At 33.7% G+C, this 20,321-nt stretch overlaps 2 protein-coding genes across 2 annotated transcripts; both read right to left on the bottom strand.

Moving 5' to 3' along the window:
- Positions 1-10,776: 10,776 nt before the first annotated feature.
- Positions 10,777-12,462, bottom strand: LOC127095917 (zinc finger BED domain-containing protein RICESLEEPER 2-like). Its single transcript, XM_051034549.1, has 2 exons — positions 10,882-12,462; positions 10,777-10,782 (listed from the first exon to the last, which is right to left on the bottom strand). The coding sequence occupies exons 1-2, from the start codon at positions 12,460-12,462 to the stop codon at positions 10,777-10,779; spliced, it is 1,587 nt and encodes a 528-aa protein (XP_050890506.1).
- Positions 12,463-13,796: 1,334 nt separating this feature from the next.
- LOC127095909 (formate dehydrogenase 1, mitochondrial-like) lies at positions 13,797-15,762 on the bottom strand. Its single transcript, XM_051034538.1, has 4 exons — positions 15,756-15,762; positions 15,603-15,666; positions 14,443-14,559; positions 13,797-14,289 (listed from the first exon to the last, which is right to left on the bottom strand). Exons 1-4 carry the CDS (start codon positions 15,760-15,762, stop codon positions 13,797-13,799), a joined length of 681 nt encoding a protein of 226 aa, XP_050890495.1.
- Between the last annotated feature and the right edge of the window lie 4,559 nt (positions 15,763-20,321).

The following is a 20,321-nucleotide window of genomic DNA, read 5'->3' as shown; positions in this document are numbered from 1 at the left end:
TCATGCCATTGTGTGTAAGGTCAACCGTGGGGAGAGGACATATATCTTTGGTGAGGACGGATACCTAGCATTTTTTTTACAACTGTGATTGTATCTTGTAGATAACATGAACGAATTAATGATCTTCTCTCTCTAAGACTTAAGGCATCAAACTTGGCTTTATAGGCAGGGTCGTTACGCTTGCTTCTGTAACTTCTGCTCCTACCCCCGTTGATAAGGCTATTGTAGTTGTCCCCGGGGTTGATAAACTTACAAGTATTATGGCCCCTCTATATATGGAAGATCCCCCATAGTCTCCTATTCCGATGAAGAGAGACCATGATAAGGGCCAACACTTTGGAGGAGGATTCCTTTAAATGGGTCCATCTTTATGGGGATGCTACTTCAGGGTTGATCATTCCCTTCTTCCAGGTGCTCTACATCCTTCATTCTCATATTCCTCACACTCTTGAGGAAGGTTCTATTGATGTGTTCATAAAGGGCATTTCTTTTGTCCAGAATATCCAGAAGGAGGATAAAACGGAGCTTTTTTCTATAGTCACCTATCAGGTGACCTATTTGTTCTCCTCAGCTACTGCTAGCCGTTGAGATGTCTTGGTTGTGGGTATTCCTTAAAAAATGATACATGGAAGGAAAAATGTGAATACATGGAGAAAATGTTATCTTCTTTTTAGAACTAGTTGGATGACCTCCATGAGAAAACTAAGCTTGTTGAGTATTTGAAAGTGGAGGCGAAGGCCCTAAATCTCCTTCCATCGAGGCTGCCTGGACCCTTGAACTGGAATGTTCCCTCGAGGTAGAGAAAAAAGTGGTACTAGGATACATATAATGTTATTGTTAAGGAGGATCATTGAACTGAGGAGGTTCAAACTACTCTTCAGCAAGAGAAGGAGTCTCGTGCTATGGATCAAAAAGCTCATGCGGACGAGGTGGCTGCTCTGAAGAAGATAGTTTGGGTGCCTCTTTAGAAAACTGTGTAGAACATGTGTAGAGATCTCGAAGAGGTAGTAGACTAGGCTAATGAGTTCTCTTACGGAGTTCATATCCTTATTGGGGAACTGGACCCTTTCAAAGCTTCTCCAAAAGGGACTTTGGGGAACGACCAGGGTGCAACGCCTCACATCAAAGAAGCTTAATTTCCTTCTTTGTTTTTATTTTCTTTTTCTCTATAAATTTTGTCAAGATTTCATGTCTTGGAAAAGATAACAATGTTTGAATATATTTATTTATCTTAATGCTTTGTGAGTGTATTCAACTTTGTATGCTTGATATCCATATATTTCTTCTTTGAAATTGTCTATTTCACCTTGTCGATTACTAGTTTCCTTGGCTCAGATTGACCAATGAATTATTATTGCGCTAACACTTGATTTTTGTTCCTGGAGTTTAAACATTGTTTGCCTCGTGGGCGTTAATTGTATCTGATGTGTCTGTCGAACTCTATAATCTCAATTGGAGCTTTGTCATTACTAGCTCCAATTAGGAAGAGTTATTGTGATTATTCAACATTGATAGGAATCATCCCCGATCAATGGTAAGGTTCTTTTCTCTGCCCCAAGGGTTGACCTAGTTCGGAGTGGATATCTCTAGACTCCACCGCTATGCTCTTGGAGTGGCTAGTTCCTAATAGGGGTGGGTCGACTACGTTGGTAAAATATCTCACTAAGTATGAGGTCTGCCTTAGAAGAGTGACTTATGTAAAAAAATTAACAGAGTACTTAACTCGTAGAGAAAGTCATAAAGGCATGGTGTTCTCCTTCTTCTTTATTCATTCACGGGCTATCATACCATTGGCTGATGTGATATTCTTTCGCCCGTCCTGTGGGGGTGCCCGTTCGGATTTTATTCGTGTACCTTTAATTGACGGGTGTCACATGACGGTCGACCTTTTTTTATATATTATTTGTGGACGATCGTGGATGCTCGTTCGTCTATGGCGGTCACCCTGGGTTGTCCCTTATGCACGACTTTCCGAATGATATCTTTTTGTCACCAAACTTTGAGGTAGAAGTTGATCTCCCCACTTTTGAGATGAATATTATTTTGATGAGGACAACTAAATACAAGCATAACAAGCTATTAAAGATGCAAACAGACTAAGTAGGATTTGGTGGGTTTGATGATCACTGCAAATATCCTCTAATGATGGAACTTAAATGGAATATAAATCAAGACTCATATCCAAGTAGAATTCAAGCAAGTGTCTATAATATGGAACTACATGACAGATCTTGCAGTTTAGAAGTGTGAAATCTCTCCAAGTCGCGTCTGAGTGAATATTATGTTGTAAAAGAAAAAGTGAATTTTCTTAAGGTTATACAAATAATCACACACACACACACACACACACACACACACACACACACACACACTAAAAACATGTTTTCAAGCCTATTTTCCTTAAAGAATTATTCCTAAAAATGTTTTGAAGTCGTACCAGTTGATTTAGGAACTTTTTGAAAAATTCTGGACAAAATTTATAATGTCCAATTGTTTGGCATCTATACCCAATCGATTGGGTTAATTCAAAAATTTTCCTTATTTGTTTAGGACAAAATCTTAATGAACTAAAATGGCTATATATATTTTCCTTCCTTTTTAAACTTCATAAACGATTAATTTAAGGTCTTCCAATCTATTGGAGCAAGACTCTAATCGATCGACACATTAATTTTAACTCAAGAAAATTTCCTTTTTTGTACCACCCTCTAGCCTATAAATAGAGATCCGTTCCTTCATATTTTCACATATAGAATCGTGAGCAATCTATTTCACTCATATCTCTCTCTAAAATATATATCTCAACTTTTTCTCACTTATATTTAGTTGTAGCGCTTATGTGAAAGTTATTTTGCTTAGTGAGAAATTCTTTGCAATTCTAGAAAGATGGTGTTGTAAGTTCACCAAGGAATATTTTATCTTGGTTGAATAATTTATCCATAGGGAGTTGTTTTATTTGGTTGGAAGTTAGTACCAGAAACTATATTTAATAGAGGCTAGTCTTATTTCCAAACAACTACTTGAAGCAGTTAGTACCAAAGCTAAATGATATTTAATAGAGGCTTATCTCAAACCAAGGTGATATTTTGAACAGGGTTTAACTCACGAACCAAACCGAGGTTTTGAACAAGCTGACCATGAACCACATAGATTTTATAATGGGCTTATCTCGAACCTAATCAAAAGCTAAATGATAACACATAGGGGATGTAGGAGTTTACCCCATGGGATCTGACTAGATTTAACTTATGCTGAGAGCGTTGTTGAACGAAGATGAAGTTTCTTAAGGTTTCTTCACTAGGAAATTTCTCGATCCATGCGTACTAATTCCGGTTTCCTTCTCTACAATATTGTATCCTCGTGGATTGGCAAAGTGGGTATAAAGTTAGATAAGGATGTTGACTAAAGATGTCTTAGATCAAAGTAACATAATATCAAGGTTTCTTACTCCTCTAATATTCTAATAAATGTCTTTTATTGAGTAGTTTTGTGCTAACCCGACATGGCTCGAGTGTTAATTTTTGTTATATGCTGATTAAGTTTATGCATTCCCTTACTTTTTTTCCTTGATCAAAGTAAGTTCTTCCTGATATGGCTCATGAGGTTTGTCTTCATCACCCTAAAGGTTATTATTCTTATCTTAATTAAAACCATCACATGGATCTCTCACCAAATTCTTATCACTATTTTCACACCTAAAGATCATGATTAGGTTGATCCCTTCTATTATCATCCATCTCTTTCTCAATCACCAAAATCTCATTTAAATCATTAGTAGTCTCTATTACCATTTCTTCTTCATTCATATAACTTGTTTATGATAAATGCTCCTCATTATCATTAACCTCATTCTTTGGTTGAATGGCCACAACAAAGTCCTCATTGTCTATATCATTCTTAAGAGTATGATTTTATGCCTTATTTAAATCCAGAGTCATCATTAACTATACCATTCACTACGAATTTTACAGGTTCATCATTGTGTATGTATTTCACACTATAATTAACTGATATAGCATGTTTGGACTTTTTAGGTGTGTATATTGTAAGTTCTTTAATTACTGTCTTCTCAACATTATTTCCTTTCAACTTCCAACATTTATCAATACTATTACCAACACACACACACACACACACACACACACACACACACACACACACACACACATAATGCTCATAATAAGAAGGCAAGCTCTTAAAGAATGCATAACACTTTGGTTCCATTAAAATACGATCATGGATGACATCTGTCATGTTCACGTCTATCTACACACGTGAAAAATGCTCCAAAGTTCTTTTTCTTTTAATATCATTAATTGATAAAGGAGTGTCAATACCTGAAGCAATCCCAATACTCTAATGGCAAATAATGTAATCTCAACCACACTTGACCAAGTGTAATCTTCAATTTTCCAAGTTTAAAATCTAGAAAGATGTGAGTCATTTAAGGAATAAGAGTTAACCATGGAAGTCTCCATGTCGATGGCCTACTCTAGAAAAGCCCATGTTGATTAGGTTTTCTTTCAAACCCTAGCAGAACATCCCAAAAAAAACATAGTGTCGTGCGAACGTGATATCTCCTCTCTTAGACCTTATTTCGATGATCCTTTGGTAAAAATATAGCACTATGTCTAACAAAAACTTGTGACTAAAATTAGCTCAATCCAACAATTAAAGAATTCAGAATCACTAATTTTGTAAAATTGATTAAAAATAAAGAATTCTTAACTCAAACCTTCAAGTTGCTCCTTTTTATTTCTCTCTCCTTGTATTTCTCCCTCAATTTCTCGTTTTTTCCATCAATCCATAAATTCTATTATGTATGCTTCATGTTTTATAAATCAATTTAAATGAGCTTTTATTTAACAAAAATGTGAATGATAAATTGTAATTATTTTATTTGTAAATTAGAATATTGTAATTAATTTATAATTTCTCATATTTCATGTCCTAAAATTTGTTCAAAAATATATTTTTAGTGAAGAAATTATTAATCTAATCTCAAAAATAGTAATCTCATTTTAATTTTATTTATATAAGATTTATAAATAATCTCTAAAGTGTTCCGCAATAGACCATAAAGTAAATCAAACTAGTCCCATAAAGATTTGAGTGTTAGAAATACACTTTTTTCTTTCAATATTCTCTTGAATATCCCTTCATTTATTTGATAACATTCACGAGTCCTACTCTTTATGAGGCCCATTTTCAGTGTCTTAGACACAAATGAATTTTAATAAAAATATAATATTAAAGTAAATGTTAAAAAAAAATCATCATACTCCAAATAACTTTTTATCATGTGTTAGTCCCTATTATCTATTTAATAAGAACTAAACTCAGAACTTTTATACTTAGAGCGTTGTTGAACGGGGATGAAGTTTCTTAAGGGTCCTTCACTAGGAAATTTCTCGATCCATGTGAACTAAGTCCGGTTTCCTTCTCTACAATATTGTATCCCTGTGGATTAGCAAAATGGGTATTAAGTTAGATAAGGATGTTGACTAAAGATGTCTTAGATGGTATCTCTCTTCAACATTATTAGGAGTCATGGGTGCTCCCCCCGCATATTATTCCCTGTAGAGTGCGTAGTCGTTGATGTTTAGTGAGATTTTGCTATCGAGTTACTGAAGGTTGAATGAACTCTTTTAACATGTGTACCCATCTCCGATCGACGGAGATCTGGTAGTTCAATTGCATTGGATCAGAATTCATTGAGGAGAAATTATTGTCTATATGGTATATCTAAGAGCTTTACCCAGCGTTGGAGACTGAAAAACCCTCTAGTAGTCCAATATTTGAGACTCTATGTAATTGCTTGCCTCTCGAGTGTCATAATCCACTTCGATCTTCATTTCTTGACTTTGTGTCGAATTTCTAGATGTAAGAGGTGTTTTAATAAGGGATCATAATTAGTTATGATATTATTGTAGACCTAAGTAGTCATATAAAAATATGGTAGATTAGAATAAAAATACATATCACTTCGCATCATAGTGAAATGTCATTTGGTTCATAGTGGTAATTACTTCAACTGTTGGTAATTATATGCTCAAGATTTTGTTTACCTCACTGTGATCTAGGAATCTTGTTGCTATACAATATTTGCTTATCACTCAGAGGTTCTTCCCCATGTGAATGAGGTAGTACGGGGAAATAAATATGTCAGAAGTCATTGTGGAACGCACATACCTTTGAAGTATCTACGGTAGGGATCTCTCTAATGATAAATAATTGAGATGATCCAAAATTCAAAGGATAATCGAGGACCCTTGTGGTGATATCAGAAGTAATTGTCTCCATCTCTCAGCGATTTTGGCAAGAATCTAAGTTTGGATCTCGAATGATCCATTTGGGGAATTTTCGCGTGAATTAGGAGTCGATTCCCACAGATGGTGTCATTGTTCCTTTATGAAACCATAAATTACGAGTAAGCTGGTGATGAGGAATCTTGAACTAGTGGTGCTGATCTCTGATATGACGAAGTGGGGGTGGACCTACAAGTTTAACACTCCAACACCCAAGTTTAATCAAGATTCTAGATGAGTGTAGTAGAGAAGTGGAGATCAGAAAGTATACCTTACGTTTCATGTCACATGACTTTTATACCTTGGGTCATTTGGAGTGGATTGACATTAACTTAGGCCTTAGCGTCTTGATCCTTTGGCCGACCTAGAGTAGTATCTATAAAATGTCTCATGGGAACTAATAACTGCATTGGAATCCCCTATCATGCACCAAGATCCTAGATTGGTCCATTGAGTATTGGTAAGTTCATTTTATAATTGTCTTAGAATCACATGAGAGTTACTTGCATATGCAGTTGTAACAAAAAATTTAGTTTGATCCACTTTTATAAAAAAAGTTACATGTTGAACAAAGGGCCATAGGTTTGAGTCATGATAATGACTAAAATTTAATTCAAATCTCTTAAGTCTGATTTGTTTAAGACACTCAACAGGGAAATGAGCATAAATAATCACTGGTTCAACAATCAAAAGCAAAGTTTGGCTTTTGTTGATCATAGAGATTTTTAACAACCAACCTAGTATCAAGGTTTCTTACTCCTCTAACATTCTAATAAATGTCTTTCATTTAGTAGTTTTGTGCTAACCCGACATGGCTCGAGTGTTAATTTTTGTTATAGGTTTATTAAGTTTATGGATTCCCTTACTTTTTTTCCTAGATCAAAGCAAGTTCTTCCTGATATGGCTCATGAGGTTTGTCTTCATCACCCTAAAGGTTATTATTCTTCTCTTAATTAAAACCATCACATGGATCTCTCACCAAATTCTTATCACTATTTTCACACCTAAAGATCATGATTAGGTTGATCCCTTCTATTATCATCCATCTCTTTCTCAATCACCAAAATCTCATTTAAATCATTAGTAGTCTCTATTACCATTTCTTCTTCATTCATATAACTTGTTTCTGATAAATGCTCCTCATTATCATTAACCTCATTCTTTGGTTGAATGGCCACAACAAAGTCCTCATTGTCTATATCATTCTTAAGAGTGTGATTTTTTGCCTTATTCAAATCCAGAGTCATCATTAACTATGTCATTCACTATGAATTTTACAGATTCATCATTGTCTATATATTTCACACTATAATTAACTGATATAACATGTTTGGACTTTTTAGGTGTGTATATTGCAAGTTCTTTAATTAGTGTCTTCTCAGCATTCTTTCCTTTCAACTTCCAATATTTATCAATACTATTATTAACACACACACACACATACATAAACATGCACACACACACACACACACAATGCTCATAAGAAGGAGGCAAGTTCTTGTATTCCAATTTAATAAAGAATGCATAACCCTTTGGTTCCATTAAAATACGATCATGGAGGACATCTGTCATGTTCACGTCTATCTACACGTGCAAAACACTTCAAAGTTCTTTTTCTTTTAATATCATTAATTGATAAAGGAGTGTCAATATCTGAAGCAATCCCAATACTCTAATGGCAAATAATGTAATCTCAACCACACTTGACCAAGTGTAATCTTCAATTTTCCAAGTTTAAAATCTGGAAAGATATGAGTCATTTAAGGAATAAGAGTCAACCATGGAAGTCTCCATGTCGATGGCCTACTCTAGAGAAGCCCATGTTGATTAGGTTTTCTTTCAAACCCTAGCAGAACATCCAAAAAAAAAACATAGTGTCGTGCGAACACGATATCTCCTCTCTTAGACCTTATTTCGATGATCCTTTGGTAAAAATATAACACTATGTCTAACAAAAACTTGTGACTAAAATTAGCTCAATCCAACAATTAAAGAATTCGAAATCACTAATTTTTTAAAACTGATTAAAAATAAAAAGGAATTTATAACTCAAACCCTTAAGTTGCTCCTTTTTATTTCTCTCTCCTCGTATTTCTCCCTCAATTTCTCGTTTTTTTCCGATCCATAAATTCTATTATGTATGCTTCATGTTTTATAAATTAGTTTAAATGAGCTTTTGTTTCAAAAAAAATATGAATGATAAATTGTAATTATTTTATTTGTAAATTAGAATATTGTAATTAATTTATAATTTCTCATATTTTATGTCTTAAAATTAGTTGAAAAATATGTTTTTAGTGAAGAAATTATTAATCTAATCTCAAAAATAGTAATCTCATTTTAATTTTATTTAAATATATAAGATTTATAAATAATCTCTAAAGTATTTTTTTTTGGCAATAGTCCACAAGGTAGATCAAACTAGTCCCAGAAAAATTTGAGTGTTAGAAATACACTTTTTTTTCTTTCAGTATTCTCTTGAACATCCCTTCATTTATTTGATAACATTCACGAGTCCTACTCTTTTATGAGGCCCATTTTCAATGTCTTAGACACAAATGAATTTTAATAAAAATATAACATTAAAGTAAATGTTAAAAAAAATCATCATACTCCAAATAATTTTTTATCATGTGTAAGTCCCTATTATCTATTTAATAAGAACTAAACTCAGAACTTTTATATTTAGAGAAGCCTGAACATTCAATTTGAACTTGAACTTAGGACCTTGTACAATGACATATGATAACAATACAAACTAAGACATACAAAAGTAGAGCTGTCAATTTAGGGGGCCAATTAATTTAGGCCTCAACCCCCAAAATAAGGGGGCCTAAAAAAATTAAAGAATAGTAAGCCCTCAAATACATAGGCCCTAAAGTTAGATATGCCCAAAATTTAAAAGAGGGCCATAAGGCCCCAAATAAAATAAAAAAACTTAATTTTGAAAAACAAAATAAAATAAATTCAAAAAATAAAAAAACTTTATTTTGAAAACCAAAATAAAATAAATTTAAAATACAAAAAAATAATTTTTAAATAAATCTGCTAAAAATTTCAAAAATAAAAAACAACTTTAATAAAAATTAATAATAAAATTTTCAACATAAAATTCCAAAAATAAAAAAGAAAAGAAAACATATTACACAAACCAGTTCAATTATGTGACTTGCTAATATTTATACACTTGAGTAGGATTTTATGTTTCTTTTTCAAACACAAACAACAATATTATCCATCTCAATTCACGAAAAATACTATGTAAACATATCACTGAAAGATATATGTCGATACTCCGGACATTCAACATTCGAAATTGAAGTAAATCAATACAAACATGAACCACATATCACATAAACAAAGACACTAATTCAACCAAAAAAAACATGAAAAGATAAATTCTACAACCAGAATAAAGTATATAACACTAAAATTAGTCTTCCACTTCAATCTTGCAATCCAAATGTATGTTGAGTCATTGTCACCTCAGTATTGCCTTCATCATTAGTGTTGATATCTTCCTCATCTTAAAAACACAATAAATCATACTTAGGTGCAGATGCAACAAAACAATGACATGAGTATATCATAAACATGAACAAATAAAAATAAATAAAATACAAAGTAGTATTACCATTCATATTTTCCGAAAATCCATGCAACCAGCTTCGAGTACAAATCAACATTTGGATGTGTTCAGGAAGAGTAGAACTTTTGTATTTCGTAAGAACACGTCCATCGATACTGAAAGAAGACTTAGATGCTACAGTTGTGATAGGAATGCTAAGCACATCGCGTGCCATTATGGAGAGTATCGGAAACTTTTTCTCATTAAACTTCCAATAAAGAAGTACATCAAAATCTTCAGAGTGTTCTTCATTTAGCTCCAGTAATTCATCGTCAAAGTATATATCTAATTCATTCTTTCCAAGAACAAACCTACTCTCAATGGAGTTCCATGTTTTAAAATCCTGCGATATATATATATAAATAGTTAGGACATATTTTACTCTCAATATTCACAGAAACAACATAACATAATTTTAACAATATTTAGATAAATACATTTCATTTCTATCTATGTAAGTTCTTAATGTAGCTATGTTTCTATGTTAGATAAAGACCAATCTATTTTTTTCTAATCATTTAACAACATTGAATATTTTTTTTACAACTAATTAAATAATATCATTGAAATAATTGAAATAATTGAAATATGTTGCTATGTTTCTATGTTAGATAACTCACATTCAACTTTCGATTAAGTTACTAATGATTATAGTAACTCGAAAAAGAACCAAATACACTGTCTGCAATATTATTCAAGCATTTCCTTGTGATCATTATTAGTACTCAACATTCAGAATACACATGTATGCTTTACTAGTAAAGCCACATACAGAGTACAACACAAAGTTTCATGCAATAATCCTTACTAACAATTTCATGCAATAATCCTTCTCTTTTTCTAATACTAATAAAATATAAATAATAGACAACCTAAAGTTTTCAACCAAGTATATATATAAAAGAGGAAATGGGGTGAAATAAATATGTTAATATAAAAACTTACGGTTATAATCTTTGATTTTTTAGCTTTATTCCCCTCTCTAGATAGCTTAGCCAATGTGTTGAACTCATTAGATGGTTGAGAAAGAGAAACACTTTGATTGGTAGAATAACTCACATATTCTTCATAAAGCCCTTTGAATTTATCCATTACATTCTTAAGTTTCCCTTCAGAGGTTGAGGCATCAAGTGTAGTATAGCAAAACTTCAAAAATTTATCTTTCAAGCGTGGATCAAGAATAGCTCCAAATGCTAGCACAATACTATAGTTTTTCCAGTATTTGTCAAATTTCATTTTCATATTATCAGACATATCTTTTATCACCTTATCAATACTTTTTTGATGTTTTTCTAAAATGCACTGGACTTTCCACACTTGCATGAAATACAGATTTGCAGTTGGATAAGATGAACCAGAAATCAAATTGGTAATTTCATAAAAAGGTTCTAAAAACTCACAAATCCTTTCCCCCTTTTCCCATTCCTCATCAGATGGACAATATTTATAACTTCTATCCGCCACCTTATAAAACTCAAAAGCTTTCCTATATTGCAAGGCACTTTCAAGCATCAAATAAGTGCTATTCCATCTAGTAGATACATCAAATCTTAAACCACCGCTAACATTTATCCCTGCATCCTCGACACAATCTCTAAACTTAAGCATCCTTCCATCAGATCCTTTAATATGCTTGACACTCTCTCTAATTTTATGGAGGGCTTCACTAGCAACTTTTAAACCCTCTTGGACAATTAAGTTGAGTACATGGGCCGAACATCGGATATGAAAAAATTCACCATCACACATCAAATTGCCTTGCACTCGAAGATGAGTTTTCAAGTGGTCTTGCATGTTATCATTGGCAGATGCATTATCCAGCGTAATAGTAAATATTTTCTTATCTATTCCCCATTGCTTTAAGCAATCAAATAAAGTAGCTTCCAGTGCAATACCCGTGTGGGGGGGCTTCATTCGAAGAAAGTTAAGAAGATAACTAACTAACTTCCAATTTTCATCAATAAAATGAGCAGTCAAACAGATATAACCCTCACTAGTAGATGCTGTCCAAACATCCGATGTTAGATAAATTTTATTTGGAATCCTACCCATGATTTCCTTAAGCTTGATCCTTTCTTTATCATATATTTTTTCAATATATGACACCATGGTATTCCTAGAGGCCATTTCAACACATGGATTCAAATATTTCACCCAAACTCGAATTTTTTCATACTTGACAAAGCTAAAAGGAAGATCATGTGCAATAATGGCTTCTCCAAGTAATTCACGATGTGTGTTTTGGTTGATTTGGGTTAGGCTTGACGATTCCTCTAGACTAAAAAGGCTCAACTGAAAACTTTTACAAATAAAAACATGACGACTTAGATGTGAAGTTCCATAACTTTGACCAGACTTGGGGTTTTTTCCAATGGCAAAATCAGTACTACAAAAATTGCATGCAGCTCTTTCAACTCCATCTTTTCCTTTGCCGATTTTAGTGAAAATAATCCAAAGTGTTGACAATATTTCCTTATGAGTTTCATCTTGACCTTGTGCATACTCACTCGTATCCATTGACTCCATACTATAACAAAAAGAATGTGTGTTATCATAACACTGTTATGTCATGGTTATATATTAAGAGTCACATTCCAAAAACTAAAAAAAATATATAAACATAGAGTTAAAATATATTGCAATGAATTTTAATATCATTCTATTTACTTGTATACTCCATTTGGTAACTAGTAGAAAGATAAAATGCTGAAATCTGAAACAGCGATAGACACTTATTATACCTCATCATATCCGGTCTCTATTTAATTAACTGCTTTCAAAACCTCAAATAAAACAGCAATATTGCTGCAGCAGTTTGATATACTTTTGTGAGCTGGGAACTGAAAAACAGAAAAGCAGGACTAACCTCTATATTAAGGAATATCTTTTTGCTGAGCAAACTCTCAATGGCCTGGAACACAACATAAGCTCATAAGTACATGAGAGTTCCATATAATATTCAGTGCAAATTTAATTACATGTATAGATTTTCATTTCATAACAGAAGAGGCATGCAACAAGTATTACATACAACAAAAAGAAAATAAATTAACATTTGATTTAAAGATAATAATTAATGGTTGAATGGAAACTGCATTGTTCTAAGTCTTGGGTTCATCGATGCGAGAAGGCAAAAAATGCAGAAGAAATTGAGCTTCTAAATGAGGTATTTATAATTTTGATATCAAATATTTCTTCCATTATAATTGTTTGATTAATTGTATATTCCGTTGTTTAGGAATTGGTTGATTCCATTTTGTGGAATGATGTCTGCAGTCTTTGGTTTGTAGCACCAGAACCAAAATTAGGTAATGTATGGAAAACTTGGAAGCATGATGTAATGATCTGGTTTTCGAGAAATCCTTTGTTATCTAGCAGAATTGTCTCGCAGACACATGCTTCTAGTTCTAATGGATTGTGCAAAAAAAGCTCTCAAGCTGGTTTCGGAAGGCCTAAACTTCAAATTCGTCGTCCATGCGCACCTTCGATGCATAAAAGTACTGTGGAGGTGCCCGTGGAAACCGAGTTTCCTAGTCAGTTGATGAATGGATTGAGTGATATTGGAGTCGAGGTTGTAGATTCTGATGTTTTGCCCATCACGGAAGTGGTATCAAGGCCTATGGATGAGGAAGAAAGTTCGATGGATGAGGAAGAAGCTATTGAATCATTTGTAGAACATATAATACTAACCGTCGACAGTGCGAAAAGTTTATCAAAGCCAAGGGAAGGCAATGTAGAAGACAGGCAATTGGTAGTGATAAATATTGTTTTGCTCATTTCTCCAGAAAACCTGAAAAACAAGCTAAAGCGCCTACTCCAATGTGTGGAGGTATAACTGTGGCTGGTACTAAATGCAAGCATCATTCACTTCCTGGCTTTTCATTCTGCAGAAAGCATTTGAGCAATGTTAAGGTTGCAAATCCCTCTAACCATCTCTCTGTATCTGGTAACTTTGTTGGAGCAATTACATCGCACTTTGGAAGCATTGTATCGAGGTCCTCTTCAAACTTAGCTCCAATTTCTTTCTCCAATTTAGGCTCCATCTTAAGTCTATCATGATAAAAAAGGTTACAGTTAAAAGGTTTCAGCCTTTGGAGTAAAAGCTTCCCGATTCGTCCAGCACCCACCGTTCCTATCGTCTTTCCTTCAAGATCATAGGCTCTATGTGCAATGCCAGCAACATCCCATTCTCCTGTAATAGACTGATGGTAACCAGGCACAAAATTCCTCACCAGAATGAGAATTCTCATGAGCTCATCCTCAGCAACAGATATTGTGTTGCTTCCTGTGACCTCTGCGACGGTTAAACCAGCAGCAGCCGCAGCATTGAGATCAATGTGATCAGAACTAATTCTGGCAGTCAAAAGTAGCTCTAAATTCTAAGCTTTCTTAATTCTTTCAGCAGTAACATAGGCAGGCTGAAATGGTGTAGATATCAGAACATGAAGATCAGGAATGGTAGTTTGTGTTTTAAATTTTGTTAAAAATGCTCTACTCAGATCAAACAATTTCATATTCATCAAACTGGTCCAATTACTAGGCACTACGCCATTGGTATGACTACCCTCCAATCTGATATCAACTAAAGAACCTAAATTTGCAACCGAATGACTCAAAGTACCACTAAGATTAAAACACGGCAAATTAATGATCGAATTTATATCATGTATAAAGTTGTTGAGGCATTTCCACAACCAGCGTGTGAGTGTACATATTAAGCAGTATTATAAACATGTTGATTCAAATGAGATAAAAAATGAAATTTGATATTAAGAAAACTAGAGATTAAAGAGAAATGGAGATAGAAGAGTACCTTTATTTCTGTGATAGAGAAAAGTCGACGGCGGTGTAATTGGTTGACGGTGGCGGAAGCTTTGCACAGAACATCAATGGAGTGATAAACTCAACGTCCAAATTTTGGGAATAAAATAAGGGCCCTCAATGGGCCCTAAAAAAATGCATTATATAAAGGGCCTAAAATAAATCTCAATGATAAAGGACTTAATATATTGGGGCTTTCATAGGGTTTAATAATTGGGGCTTTTCAATATAGGGCTTATTTGACAGCTCTATACAAAAGGGCTTTAACATGGCCTTCCACCAAGATTTGTAGCAATTACCCCATATTTAAACTTAATACCCCCACAATTGTAGTACTTTTATCATAATATTTCTTTTTTGTGATTTTTTATGTTTTTAAAAAATAGCGTGTTTCCTAAATATTTGGAAAAAATTCAGAGTTTCTTCAACGGATTTTTGAAAAATTTCATAAATTTTTATTAGGTTTTTTGAGATATGAGTTTTTACCAAAATTTTGAAAAATCAATGAATTTTAAAGGTATTTACAAACAATAAATAAGTTTCTACAGGATTAAAAAATAATAATTTAAAATCATATTTTTTTACCAGGTCTGATTTATGAGATCTTTCAAATATACTATAAGATTTTTCAAAAATCTATGAATTTATATCAGATTTTTCAAATATATTATCAAAATTTTCAAAAATTTATGAGTTTTTAACAGATTTTTAAATAAATCTATGAGTATTTTTTCAGATTTTTCAAACAATTTATGAGATTTTATCTGATTTTTCAAATAACCTATGAGTTTTTATCGAATTTTTAAAAAACTAGGAGTTATTATAGAAAGTTTTAAAGTAATTACTGATTTTTCAAAAAAAAACCAAGTTTAACCGAATTTTCAAATATACTAACGAATTTTTCAAAATCTAAAAAAATTATAAAATATACTTAATTTTTTGAAAAATCCGATAGTGTTAACTTGAATATTTTTATAAATCTATCCGATATGAACTACCAGACATTTTTTGAAAAGTGGTAAGTTTTTTCATCCATCATTTTTTTGAAAATCCTATAAAAATATATATCTGATTTTAAAATATACTATCAAATTTTTTATTTATATTAAATTTTTCAACTGCATTATCAAAATTTTCATGTTTTCTTATAAACTTTAAAAAAAAATATTTTAAATATTAGGCATAATTAGTCCTTTGGTCCCTTAACTTTAAACGAAGTTTCGTGTTGGTCCCCTAACTAAAAGACGTTACGTATTGGTGCCTTAACTTCTCTTCCGTTAAAGTATTTGGTCCCTTCCGTTACTTAGAGTGAGAAAACGTTAAATATGGTTGAGGTGACATGTCAGGTATGCAACCATTCAAGTTAAGACTCGGTTGTTGTGTTATAAACCATTTAGGGTTCGTGTTTTCCCAATCTTCATCTTCCTCCTTTGTTTTTCACTGTTCATACATCCATCTTCCATCTTCCATTATGTATTTGTATGTTCATACATCCATCTTCCATCTCCCATTGTGCATTCGTATTCCTCAATCTTCCATCAGTGCTTCAATGTCTAAGAATGCAAGCAGTGCCTCAATCACAGACTTCGGTACATCTGGATCCATGCTTCGTAGAAATAAGATAATTGAGTGTTTATGCCAAGATGATAATGTTCTTTGTACTCTTATTGATGTGAACAGTGTCAACTATATGACAAAAAAAATTGGGGCTGTAGAAATTACAGAAATCACATGGACAAGGGGTGTAATTTCTTCAAGTGGTTAGGGGATGAATTTGTTGGTGAAAGGGATTTGAAGCTTGAAAGACAAAATAAGAAAATTAAAAAATTAAAGAATAAGGTTACCCACACTCAAGGATGGTTGAAAATGTCCATTGTGGTTGGGATGTTGAGCTTGTGGTTGAACCTTGTGTTTGTAACAAAGTATTTCAATTAGGATTAGGATAATTTAGTGTTTTATTTTCATAATATGAATGTAATTTTCTATTTATTTAATGAAGAATGTTAGTGTCTGTTTTAACAAAATGTTGTGCTTGTACATTATTCATCTGTTTTAACACTGATACATAACTGGTATAAAAACTAGAACATAATATAACCAATTATAATGCATATCTTTAACATTCCAAAAAGTGATACAAAAAGGAATTATAAGCCATTGTCATTAAGCCATTATAAGGCCTATCAATAACATTATAAAAAGGCATTACAAGCCATTGTCAATAAGCCATTATAAGACACTAAAATAACATTACAAAAATCCATTATAAGGCACTAAAATAACATTACAAAAAGGAATTATAAGCCATTGTAAATAAGTCATTATAAGGCACTAAAATAACATTACAAAGTAATTATAAGGCATAACAAACATCACAACAAACATAAAGGTTGATTTGAAACAAGCTTCCCGCCTTTTTGAAGTTTTTTTTTTCTTTTTTGGTGGTGACTGACTTGAAACTGTTGGTTGTGGTGGTTGACTTGAAACGATTGGTTGTGATGGCTGACTTGAAACTGTTGGTTGTGGTGGCTGACTTGAAATTGTTGGTTGTGGTGGCTGACTTAAGGTTCCTTCTGCTATCTGAGTTGGAGGTACCACTGGTTGTGGCAGTTTACAAGTGGTCTTGTTGTGACCTTCCTCGTGGCAACGACTGCACTTGATTTCATGATTTTCCCTTTTCAAGTGTATCTTGTAACACCCCGATAAAAATAAGATAATTATTTAATTTAAGTTAATAATATATTTATTAATTTAATTAAATAATTGGAATATTATTGGAATTATTATTATTATTGGAATAATATAAATTGGAATAATAAGTTGGAATATATATATAAAGAAGGTCCCATTTGGTAAAGAAAGTTTTCTCACGTAAAACAGAAAAGCGACTGAAAGTGGAGAAAGGGCAAAGAGGAAGAGTGTAACACCCCGATAAAAATAAGATAATTATTTAATTTAAGTTAATATTATATTTATTAATTTAATTAAATAATTGGAATTTTTGGATTTTTATTATTATTATTATTGGAATAATAATTATTGGAAAATATATAAGTTGGAAATAAGGAAAAAGAGTTTCATTTTTGGTAAAAAGAGTTTTCACGTGAAAACAGAGAAGCGGCTCAAAAAGAGGAAAAGGGCAAAGAGGCAGAGCAAGAGGAAGAAGGTTGGAGAAGAGAAGAGCTTGAGGCTAAAGGATTACCGGATTAACTCAGGTAAGGGGGGTTTATCGTCGTTTAATGGGTATTATGGGTTAACATGTAATGGGTAGTGATAAACCGTTGAATTGACCCTAATTGGATTATGAATGTTGAAAAATTGTGATGAATAGATGATGGGAAAACTGTAATTGAATCTGTATTTGTGTGAGTTGTGATTTCCCGAACGTATAGCTTTTTACGGAATCGGAATCGGAGGTCCGGAAGTTCTCCAACGGTGGAAAATACGGAGAATTCTGCATTCTGCTTCGTGTTAGCGCAGGAACAGCTTTCTGTCTTGCGTTAACCGGTTAACACTGTTATGAACTGTGAAAATATTGCTGTTTTGCTTGCGTTAACCGGTTAACCCAGGGCGTTAACCGGTTAACACTGTTGTGGTTTCTGAGAAATTGCTGTTCTGTCTGCGTTAACCGGTTAACCCAGGGCGTTAACCGGTTAACACTGTTGAATTTGGCCAGGAAGCGTGTTCTGTCCTGCGTTAACCGGTTAACCCAGGGCGTTAACCGGTTAACACTGTTGGAAATTAGAAAAATTGATATTTTAATGTTGTGAACATAATTGGCGATTGGCCTATATCGGTGTGTGATATAGTAGGGATTATTTCCCGTTGTTTTGAGTAGGATAGGTATTAGTAGAGTGTGCTAATACTGTGATTGAATTATTTGGCATGACATGATATGATTATGTGATAAATATGCTGATGATGTGTGAAAATATGCATAATGTTGTGAATGTATATATTATGCATGTGTTGGTGAATGGACTGTTTTATGGCTTAGAGTGTGAGCATATGTCCATTGTGGATTGTTGTTGATGATGTTGCATTGCTAGGTGAATTAGCATGCATATTGTGGCCTTTATGGTGGTAGCTAATTCCCATGGTGAGGAATTAGTGAGTAAATCTTTGTAGATTGTTGTTGATGTTTGCATGCTAGGTGATTAGCGTGCATAGCATAGCCCTTGGGGTGGTAGCTAATTCCCATGGTGAGGAATTAGTGAGTGAGTCACTAGGTCTCAAATGAGTGGGACTAGTGGGCTTGGTAGCCGCATCTGGATTTGATCGGTGAGGTTGAACTATATGTTCACGAATAGTCGGTACCGCATGCATGGAGTCTCATTGCATAATGTATGTATGGCGTATAATATGAATGGATGTATTCCAATATTATACGTGTGTTTGTGTTGGCATTGAGTATGAGTATGAATTGTGTTGGTATTGAGTATGATATTTGAGTTGATGTGCCGTTACTGAATGTGTGATATGATTAGGGTGATTAATGTGTTATTTACTTAGCATTACATGATATTTTATAATGCTTTTTATATCGATTGAGGAACTCACCCTTACAACTATTTTTCAGGTAACGAGCAGTGATTGAGTAGAAGCTAGTGCTTGGAGTCTATTGTAGTCTCCTTAGTGGGTCATGCTCTGATAGATGTAACATCGGGACGGGATGTTTTACCTTGTTGAATAATTTTACATGTAATGTGTTACATGTTTTGCATGATTGATTTGATTCTATCCGCTGCGTATTGTGCAAATGCTTTATGTTTTGAATTAATAAAAGAGCATGACAGTTATTATGGTGAGTGGTGTGAAGTGTTTGTGTGACACCCTTATTTGCACCTTTACTCTGATGTATATATTTGTTGTTTTAATTAAATATTTGGGGTATTTTAGAAGGGTGTTACATTAGTGGTATCAGAGCATAGTCGGTCGAGTCGAGTCGTAATTATTCTGTTTCCCTGTATGTGATAGGTGTTGTGTAACCCTATCCGTACTTATTGTTTTAGCTTGTTGGGTTTTCAGAATAGAGATGGCTGGAAGAGGTAGAGACGATGCTGCGATTGCTGAGGCTCTGGGTATGCTAGCTGGAGTACTTGGAGGGAATCCGAATGTTGTGGGAATGGGAGCTGCTCGTCAACTGAGTGAGTTCTAGAAGAACAATCCTCCAATGTTCAAGGGAGCATACGATCCAGATGGTGCTCAGAAGTGGTTGAAGGAGATCGAGAGAATCTTCCGAGTGACTGAGTGTGCCGATAACCAGAAGGTCAGGTTCGGTACGCATATGCTGTCAGAAGAAGCAGATGATTGGTGGGTTGCTACCCGCACTGAGTTGGAATCTGCTGGGAATGCTGAGATCACTTGGGCTGTGTTCAGAGAGAGATTCCTGAGGAAGTATTTTCCAGAGGATGTTAGAGGAAAGAAAGAGATAGAGTTCTTGGAATTGAAGCAGGGCAACCGGTCTGTTACTGAGTATGCTGCTAAGTTCACAGAGCTGTCGAAGTATTACACTCCCTATGATGAGGCTACTGGGGAATTTTCGAAATGTGTGAAGTTTGAGA

This window comes from Lathyrus oleraceus, chromosome 1, assembly GCF_024323335.1.
Source record: "Lathyrus oleraceus cultivar Zhongwan6 chromosome 1, CAAS_Psat_ZW6_1.0, whole genome shotgun sequence".
Taxonomy (NCBI): Eukaryota; Viridiplantae; Streptophyta; class Magnoliopsida; order Fabales; family Fabaceae; genus Lathyrus; species Lathyrus oleraceus.
Note: the sequence above shows the minus strand (reverse complement) of the source record. Positions and strands in the feature narration are given on the sequence as shown.

Coding starts and splice junctions, on each gene's coding strand:
- LOC127095909 (XM_051034538.1), bottom strand. Junction 14,560..15,602: donor GGTTTTTTTTTGAAAAATCA/GTAATTACTTTA, acceptor TTTTAATCTTAG/TGGTACTTTGAGTCATTCGG. Junction 14,290..14,442: donor AGTTTGATGAATATGAAATT/GTTTGATCTGAG, acceptor TTTGACTGCCAG/AATTAGTTCTGATCACATTG.
- LOC127095917 (XM_051034549.1), bottom strand. CDS start 12,462: ATGGAGTCAATGGATACGAGTGAGTATGCACAAGGTCAAGATGAAACT.